This window comes from Priapulus caudatus, unplaced genomic scaffold (genome assembly GCF_000485595.1).
Source record: "Priapulus caudatus unplaced genomic scaffold, Priapulus_caudatus-5.0.1 Scaffold1488, whole genome shotgun sequence".
Lineage (NCBI taxonomy): Eukaryota > Metazoa > Priapulida > Priapulimorpha > Priapulimorphida > Priapulidae > Priapulus > Priapulus caudatus.
This window is the reverse complement of record NW_014578549.1, coordinates 46,485-56,600: the sequence shown is the minus strand read 5'-3', so window position 1 is coordinate 56,600 and position 10,116 is coordinate 46,485. Positions and strand designations below refer to the sequence as shown.

Below are 10,116 nucleotides of genomic sequence, written 5' to 3'. Positions count from 1 at the left end.
TCGTTAGTCGGGTGGGCGAGACGTCGTTAGTTATGTGCGCGAGACGTCGTTAGTCAGGTGTGCGCGAGCCGTCGTTAGTCAGGTGTGTGCAAGACGTCGTTAGTCAGGTGCGCACGAGACGTCGTTAGTTATGTGCGCGAGACGTCGTTAGTCAGGTGTGCGCGAGCCGTCGTTAGTCAGGTGTGTGCGAGACGTCGTTAGTCAGGTGTGTGCAAGACGTCATTAGTCAGGTGCGCGCGAGATGTCGTTAGTCAGGTGTGTGCAAGACGTCGTTAGTCAGGTGTGCGCGTGCCGTCGTTAGTCAGGTGTGTGCAAGACGTCGTTAGTCAGGTGTGCGCGTGCCGTCGTTAGTCAGGTGTGTGCAAGACGTCGTTAGTCAGGTGCGCGCGAGACGTCGTTTGTCAGGTGTGCGCGAGACGTCGTTAGTCAGGTGCGCGCGAGACGTCGTTAGTCAGGTGTGCGCGAGAAACCGTTAGTCAGGTGCGTGCGAGAAGTCGTTAGTTAGGTATGCATAATTAGTGATGAAGCCCTAATCCCTGCATCTCCTCCCCAAACACTCGTTACAATCCGCCCACCAGCCCATCTTCCCTCTGACCCCAAGACATGCCCAACCACCCACATCTCAAGCAATTTCTCCGAACCAGGGGGGGGATACTTCCTGATATGCCCCCTCCCCCTTATTTAATACCAAAGTGACCCCCTCCCACTTATTCGATACCAAAGTGACCCCCTCCCCCTTATTCGATACCAAAGTGACCGCCTCCAACTTATTCGATACCAAAGTGACCCCCTCCCCGCTTATTCGATACCAAAGTGATCCCCTCCCCCTTATTCGATACCTAAGTGACCCCCTCCCCCTTATTCGATATTAAAGTGACCCCTTCCCCATTATTCGATACCAAAGTCACCCCCTCCCCCCTAATTCGATACCAAAGTAACCTCCTCCCACTTATTCGATACCAAAGTGACCACCTCCCCCCTTATTCGATACCAAAGTGATCTCCCTCCCCCTTATTCGATACCCAAGTGACCCCCTCCCCCCTTATTCGATAATCAAGTGACCCCTCCCCCATTATTCGATACCAAAGTGACCCCTTCCCCTTTATTCAATATCAAAGTGACCCCCTCCCCCATTATTCGATACCAAAGTGATCTCCCTTCCTTAACCGGGCAAAGTGACGTCCCATCACCCCCTGTGGAGAACTGGGCAAGCGACGCAGACACATGCACCCACTACACACGCGACAGCAAAGAACCGTCACCGAGACACGACGCGAACGACAGAGAAAGCTGCCAAAAGAGGGCGTCGCTTCGCCATGCGTCACGCTTTCGCGACGGTCGTCGGATCAAAGGAGAAGAAGAGAAGAGCGTTGTTCACCTTTGCGGTTCAGCGATCCCCGTTCGTCTGTTGTCGAGGGTCGGCGCGTGAAACGCAAAAACGAAACGGCGCGATGGCGATGAGCGACACACATTTCACGGACGCACACGCGATGCGAAATTGTGTCGGCATTCTCCCACGAGATCTCGCGAGATTTCACGCCAAGAATATCACACGGTATCTCGCGATATCTCCCGAGATACCGCGCAAGAAGTATCGCAAGATCCCGCGAGATTTTTTTGCAGGAGTTTTCGCAAGATCCCTACGCAAGATCTTGGAAGATTGCAAGAGACTTGTTGTCATTCTTACACGAGATCTCATGATACTTCTCTCCACACAATCTATTTACGCAAAACATTTAAACATTTACGTTAGTTACGTTACCCACACAAAGCTTTTCAATCATAAAACTTACAGGCATGAATAACATTGCCATAACCTACAGGTGGCAGCACTATCGGCGCGCACAAAAACAACTACAATCACCGAACTTCGAACACCGAAACATCGAGAATTCACACGAATTATCTAAACTAAACGTGAAATCTAAGAGCATGCAAAGGTTTCTCTGCGACGACGCAAGAGTGTAAACGTGACGACGAAAAGGGTGAAGAGAAAACACGCGTGCAGGGTTAATCGCCGAGCGAACAACTGTCTCTACGGCCTACCTAGATAGACGAGAATCTACTCTACGTGGCTAGAATGCAGTACAGAGAGGCAGTCTCTCCCAGAGTAACCCAAGCAGCAAGCACCAACAGCTCCCGCCATGCCGGTCTCTACCCCTCCCCCCTCTCACCTCCCACCACCCCGGCTAGACATCAACGCCCCCCCCCCCTAGGTAGAGCCACACGCACTAGGTTCTCGCAGCAGACAGGGACGGCGTGGCAGTTCGCGTGCGACGGCAGAAGTGCGGACGATGACGAGTAGGAAGCACATGCGTGCAGGTGACGACTATGGCGCCACCTGACGGCGGTCTGCCATCGTAACCATGCACAGATTTCTGATGATGATGTACGAGAAATACGATGCCAGCCGCGTGACGTTGTAGGCAAGGTGCGACTGATATACACACATGCAGAGGAGAGAGAGAGAGAGAGAGAGAGAGAGAGAGAGAGAGAGAGAGAGAGAGAGAGAGAGAGAGAGAGAGAGAGAGAGAGAGAGAGAGAGAGAGAGAGAGAGAGAGAGAGAGAGAGAGAGAGAAGAGAGACAGAGAGAGAGAGAGAGAGAGTGTGAGAAACAGGGGGTAGCGCAAGATAGAGATAAAGGGGTAGCGCACACGAGAGAGAAACAGAGAGAGGGGGTAGCATGAGAGAGATAGGGAAGGCGGAGAGAGGTGCATCACAATAGGTAGTGTGTTACGGTACGACAGCTAGATTAGATATATAGAAGACGTGACGCATCAGTCATGATACAACCACAGAAACATCTCACATTCACTAGCCACCAGATGGCGACACGGTTCACGTGCAGACACGTGTCTGCAGCTGCATCTATGCAGCATTAACAATTGATTACAGAATTTCTGATCAAAATGACATTATAGCCACCTATGAAAAAAAGCTGATGTTAATTATGTATGTATGTATATATATATATATATACTTTCTTATGTTAATAATATTAACATTAGGCACGTGAATTGAGCTATCTGCCTGCTAAAGTGATTGAGAGGCAGCTCTAGCCAATCACTGTTTTGATAGGACGTTCTAAAAGACAATGCTTGGCAACTATGTGCCTCAAGGTCACATTCATGTCATTTTTCATTTGCCAACTCGACGTGCAAATGAAAAGTATATAAGGTAGTCTAGTCTTGGCCGACTAAGCTGATCTTGGCAACAATATCCACAAGTGTGGTGTGCTTATCTTGCTCAGACAGATAGGTCAATTCAAATTCAACGTTACCACGACGACCGACCAAAGCACTACATAGTCTGTCACCATGGCAACACAGCGCCTGCATCGATTGGCCGACAAAACAGACGTGAGGCAACGCCACCTGTAGGGGCGAAGCCGCGTCATTGTCGTTGGCGCGAGTGCGCTCACCTTCTATCTTTGCATACGAAGAGATTCGCGTGTAATTGACGAGAGCGGCATTCTCCAGGCATTTCTTGATCACTGCCCTTACCTCCTCTGGTGGCACTGGCGTCACAATGTCCTTCATGAGTACCTGTGGCGGAGAGAGGGGGGGAAGGAGAGGCCATGAGGAGGGTCACGCATTAAATGTTTAATGCATATAACTCATATTGAATTCATATTAAATGTACAGGTATTACATCAAGAGCTAATAATACCTAGAGCGTACAACGAAAAAACGGGAAAATAGTGCTATTTCACGACAACATTATTCTACTTTGCCTGCGAGTCTAGAATAATTTTATGGTATTGCATTAAGTAGAATTCTTTGCTCTCTAAAACAAGAACAACCGCTTGTCAATACGATACTCCTAGGCTGAGATATTGGCTCCTAAACCTCCCCTCCCACATGCCTTACGCCGCCTCGCATCCAGCTTATTCACCAACCTACACGCCCCTAAGCATTTTGGCTATCGGTTTCGGTCACCGCTTGGAGCGCTGATAATTGATGTCACATGCCCAAATTTGGTACTCTTACTACACCATATAGTAACTGAGCTGCGTTGTGGAGAATTAATTAAGAAAACATTGCCGGCTCCATCATGACGGGCATTAGCCATGCTAGGAAAGATAATGGGAGATAAGGGCATAGGCGATGCCCCCGAAAGTCACCGAAATGCCGTTCATTCATAAAGTTATCGCGGAAAAAACCGAACTCTCACGAAGCAACCTTAGAGGTGTGTAGGTTGGTGAATAAGCTGGATGCGAGGCGGCGTAAGGCATGTGGGAGGGGAGGTTTAGGAGCCAATATCTCAGCCTAGGAGTATCGTATTGACCAGCGTTGTCTGTTGAGACAGCAAAGAATTCTGCTTAATTGTCAATACCATAAAAATATTCTAGACTCGGCAGGCAAAAGTAGAATAATGTTGTCGTGAAATAGCACAATTTCCCGTTTTTTCGTTGTACACTCTAGGTATTATTAGCTCTTGATTTACATGCATATATGTTACATGTTCATATTGGGATGTGTGTGTGTATGTACATGTACATGTAACAGTATACGTATGTAACCAAGAACACAGTACTAACGTTTAGAAAGAGTAGGAAGGTGACTGGGGCGTAGTTTGCAAAAGTCCCTCCTCTCTACCATTCACAGTCAGCAAGCACGCACAGCGCCCTCTAGTGCTACTCACCCTCTCCAGCAGGGAGAGCGTTGCCTTCAGCGCCCCCTCAGGTCGGCCGAAGGGAAAGCAGTACCTGCAAAGATATAGAGGCGTGACCGATGACTGACAGACCGATATGTGGATGGCAAGTGACGATGTAAACAAGATAGAATAAACAGTTGGCAGAAGAAAGATTACAAATAAATGTGACGATTAAATAAGAAAATAAAACGTAAAACAAGTCCGCAGATGCGACAGCGCCCCAGACGAGCAAGTGTTCTGATGCATAAACTCACTGGCCAAACGAAGAAGAGCACGCGTCCACTCCCGACGGCGTCGTGCTCAGAGCAATATCTAAGGAAACTACTATACAAGATCTAAAATTATGATAGCTAGGCTTTGCTATACATCGGTAGTACAGTAATAAAGATACCAGCTGTGACTTCGCTAACTAATACATGTTAATGATTGGATATGTGCCGAGCGCGAGCGTAGTGTGGTGGGGGGAGAGTGGGGAGGGGCGGTGAAGGATGCCTAATAGCAAAAGCAGTGTCCGCGAGATGGCGCGTGCAAGTGCAATTCAATAATCAAAGATGGGATCACCCTTCGTGCGTGATAACCTTCACTCCATTGAGTTGCAGGCAGGGCAGGAGTATATTCAGCAAAGGAGAATTTCGCTCAGCGTGAGTTAACACAGTCTGCATTGCAGGTTATTATGATTAGAATAATTATGATTAGAATAGTGCCAGTTCACGCCCCATGCATGCGTAATGGCTGCCCCCATGTTTTTTGCCTACACACAACGAGCAGTCAGGGTTCAATTACAGTGTGCGTAATTACAGGTGCTACTCAGTGTGCTAATACAGAAGACTGCTTTAGAAAATAAATGATTTAAGGAGCGTAAAGGCTTGTTCAACAAACATTTGCCTTTGCAATTGTACTGTGGCAACTGTAGCCTCACATCCACAATAGCAAAAGCGTTCAGGCCTTTGTTAACAGTCAACAAATCCATGTTAAACCCTCCTCATTGAGGGTCAAAAGGTTATCCGACAGCTTACTCTTCGCATGTCAGCAGAAGGGACATTTCATGGTCCTTTCATAAAGCCAATAAAAATGCTAGTCACCGCTGAAACAAAAAAGTTTTTTTCAATCGCTCACGTCAGACCATTGTCCTCAGAAAAATGTAATAAAAATCGGCCCTGTGCCCACTGACGGCAATTTGCACCTGTGACCTTCCAATTTCGGCACAGTGATGGCTTTTTCCTTACCATGATGCTATACCACCGACTATCACGAGCCTAGGTCGAGCCGTTTAGATTGTCCGCAATTCTGGGCATTTCCTCCCTATACCTTAAGTTAAGGAGTGAATGTATCCCGCCTTAATTTTACCACCTCTTGACCTTTGACCTTTGACCCCCAGCTTCGACATCCCAACTTCGTTTTCGATTAGCCGCCCCCACATCCCGAATATCGTGACCGGTACGTCGAGCGCGTTAAATTTGTGCCCAACTGTTTGACGCCCGACGCACGGACGATCGACGGACGATCAGCGATTCTACAAGCTGCATCTGACTATGTCAGATGAGCTAATAATAACTATAATATGAAATAACTAGAGCACTCGGAGAGCACAGATCTCCGCCAAGGCAGCTGAATTCTCTCAATGTGAAATCTTTCATTAATTAATTAAGTAGAAAAATTAATTAATTAATTAATTAAATAATTTAATTGGATCTGAATCACTACCAAATGTAATCAATTCTAAGTTACCCCATTTTGACCTATCCTGAAAATTTTATTAATTAATGAATGAATGAATTTAATTAATTGGATCCGATCAACCACCAAAATCTCATCAAATTCTAAGTTAGCCCATTCTCTGATGACTATCCTGAAATTTTATGACAATCCGTCCATAACTTTTTCAGTTAGAGCTAACTTGTAATGATACAGGCGGTTCCGGTGTGGCGGCGGCGGCGGGCCAATCAGCCAATCAGCGAGCGTGCACAAACCCACAAACCAACACTCAAACACATGCTGGTGAAAACATAACCTTCGCCAAGCCCTTGGCGGAGGTAATAATGATTAATAATTATAATATTCAAAACTAATAACTCGTAACATTATTATAATATACCATGAACATTTGAATTTCATTAAAATGAAAGAAGAAAACGTGAAGCAAGCAATTTATTCGCTCATGCACACGAAACATTGCCGAGAAAACAAAAGACCAGAATTCGCCGATGGAATACCTCGCGCAATGACACATCCCTGAATCAGAGAACCCATGCGAGACAAGCGAACGTCGCATGCTCGCGCGGCGCCCCCTACCTGAAGTGCGTGATCTGGTTCTCGAGCAGGATGCGCAGCCTTTCCTTGATCTCCTCAAACTGCTCCCTCTCCTCATGCAGCACCGTGCCTATCCCGTCAGGCCTGTGCATGAGAGCAAAACACACACACGGGAGTCACTAACGAGTAGTTAACAAGCAGTTAACGAACGGTTAACAACCTAAACTGCTCCCTCTCCTCGTGCAGCACCGTGACTATCCCGTCAGGCCTGCGCGCGAGAGCAAAACATACATGTAGGTTACAAACGAGCGGCTAACGAATGGCTAACGAGCGGATCCTTGTTAGGGTCATCAGTATACGACGATGGTCACAGGTGATTAATCTAAAACATTGCAACTACGATGCTGCTCAATTATTACCGATTTTTACACTTGAATTTGCAAAATTGTGTGGAACTGCTGAATGTTATTATTACTAATTATTGAGTTTAAAATTATGATTATTATCATTGTTATTATTATTACAACTACAAACACTAATATTAATAAGATAATCATCATCATCATCATCATCAACAACATCATCATCATCAACATGAGCATCATCATCATCATCATCACCATCACCACCACCAACACCATCATCAACATAATCACCATCACCATCACCATCACTATCATCATTGTCATTGTCGTCATGACGGTTACTAGATGGCGCCACCATGTCGGCGTGGCTGCTCACCTGTTGCCGTGCACGTGTGAGGCGCAGAATGCGAAGCTGTAGTGTATGAGTGTGGGGTCGATCATGCAGCCCTGCTCAGCGCGGTTGAGCAGCTCAGCTAGGTACTGCAGGTGTCTGTAGCAGCCGCGTACGCCGTAGCGCGCACAGTACTCATCCAGCACGACCACCTGTCCCGGGCTGAACCATCCCTGTAACACACACATACATACACACATACATGTACATGCCTGCCCCGGGCTGAACCATCCCTGTAACACACACATACATACATACATACATGTACACGCCTGCCCCGGGCTGAACCATCCCTGTAACACACCCATACATACATACATACATGTACACGCCTGCCCCGGGCTGAACCATCCCTGTAACACACCCATACATACATACATACATGTACACACCTGCCCCGGGCTGAACCATCCCTGTAACACACCCATACATACATAAACATAGCATGTACAACGCCTGCCCGGCTAAACATGTCCCGGTAACATAAATTAGCGGACACCATACATACATACATACTAGCATGTAACGCCTGCCCCGGGCTGAACCATGCCATGTAACACACACAATACATACTACACCATACATGTACTACCTCGCCCAGCCCCGGCTGAACCATCCCCTGTAACACCACCGCATGGACATACATACATACTATACATACCATTCCTACCGCCTGCCCGGGCTGAACCATCCCTTTACACAGCCGGGACCATAGATACATACATACAGTACATCGCCTGAACACAGGCTGAACACATCCCTGTAACACACCCATAAATACATAGCATACATACATGTACGACGCCCTGCCGGCGAACCATCCCTGTAACTCCGATCAAATACATGTACACATACTGTACATGCTGTCCCAGCTGAACCATCCTGTATCATCACCCATACACACATACACACATGTTCACGCTGCCGGCACAGGCTGAACTCATCCCTTAAAACACACACACATCACATAGCATACTACATGTACCGCTGCCAGAGCTGAACCATCGCTTATACACACCATATACTATGTACACTACAGTGTACATGCCTGCCCGCAGGCTGAATCCCATCCCTTACACACACACACATACAACTATCATTTGTACACGCCTGCCCGGGCTGAACCATCCCCTGTAAAGCACACACAACCATACCACACATACATGTAGCAGCGCCTGCCCCGGGCTGAACCATCCCTGTAACACATACATACATACATAATGTACACGCCTGCCCAAGGCTGAGCCATCCATGTAACACACACATACATACATACACACATACATACATGTACATGACTAACCCGGGCTGAACCATCCCTGTAACACACACATACATGTACACGCATGCCCCGGGCTGAACCATTCCTGTAACACACACACATACATACATTCATACATACATACATACATACATACATACATGTACACGCCTGCCCCGGGCTGAACCATCCCTGTAACACACACATACATGTACACGCCTGCCCTGGGCTGAACCATCCCTGTAACACACACATACATACATACATGTACACGCCTGCCCCGAGCTGAACCATCCCTGTAACACACACATACATACATACATACATGTACACGCCTGCCCCAGGCTGAACCATCCCTGTAACATCCCATACATACATACATACATACATGTACATGCCTGTCCCAGGCTGAACCATCCCTGTATCACACCCATACACACATACACACATGTTCACGCCTGCCCCAGGCTGAACTATCCCTGTAACACACACACACATACATACATGTACACGCCTGCAACATGTACACGCCTGACCCGGGCTGAACCATCCCTGTAACACACACATACATGTACACGCCTGCCCCGGGCTGAACCATCCCTGTAACACACCCATACATACATACATACATGTACACGCCTGCCCAAGGCTGAACCATCCATGTAACNTACGTACATACATACATGTACACGCCAGCCCCGGGCTGAACCATCCCTGTAACACACCCATACACACATACATACATGTATACGCCTGCCCCGGGCTGAACCATCCCTGTAACACACACACATACATGTACACGCCTGCCCCGGGCTGAACCATCCATGTAACACACCCATACATACATACATACATGTACACGCCTGCCCCGGGCTAAACCATCCCGGTAACACACCCATACATACATACATACATACATGTATACGCCTGCCCCGGGCTGAACCATCCATGTAACACACACACATACATACACACATACATGTACACGCCTGCCCCGGGCTGAACCATCCCTGTAACACACCCATACATACATACATACATACATACATACATGTACACGCCTGCCCCGGGCTGAACCATCCCTGTAACACACCCATACATACATACATACATACATACATACATACATGTAAACCCCTGCCCCGGGCTGAACCATCCCTGTAACGCACACATACATACATACATGTACACGC

At 47.5% G+C, this 10,116-nt stretch overlaps 1 protein-coding gene across 1 annotated transcript in view; it reads right to left on the bottom strand.

Moving 5' to 3' along the window:
- The window catches only part of LOC106816790 (calcium-dependent secretion activator 1-like), a 52,668-nt gene that overhangs the window by 12,437 nt on the left and 30,115 nt on the right, over positions 1-10,116 (bottom strand). The window contains exons 9-12 of the mRNA XM_014821412.1: positions 7,648-7,835; positions 6,949-7,050; positions 4,645-4,708; positions 3,422-3,545 (exon numbers count right to left, since the gene is read on the bottom strand). Of these exons, the coding sequence (XP_014676898.1) occupies positions 3,422-3,545; positions 4,645-4,708; positions 6,949-7,050; positions 7,648-7,835 (478 nt within the window). The remainder of the gene's footprint in view (positions 1-3,421; positions 3,546-4,644; positions 4,709-6,948; positions 7,051-7,647; positions 7,836-10,116) is intronic.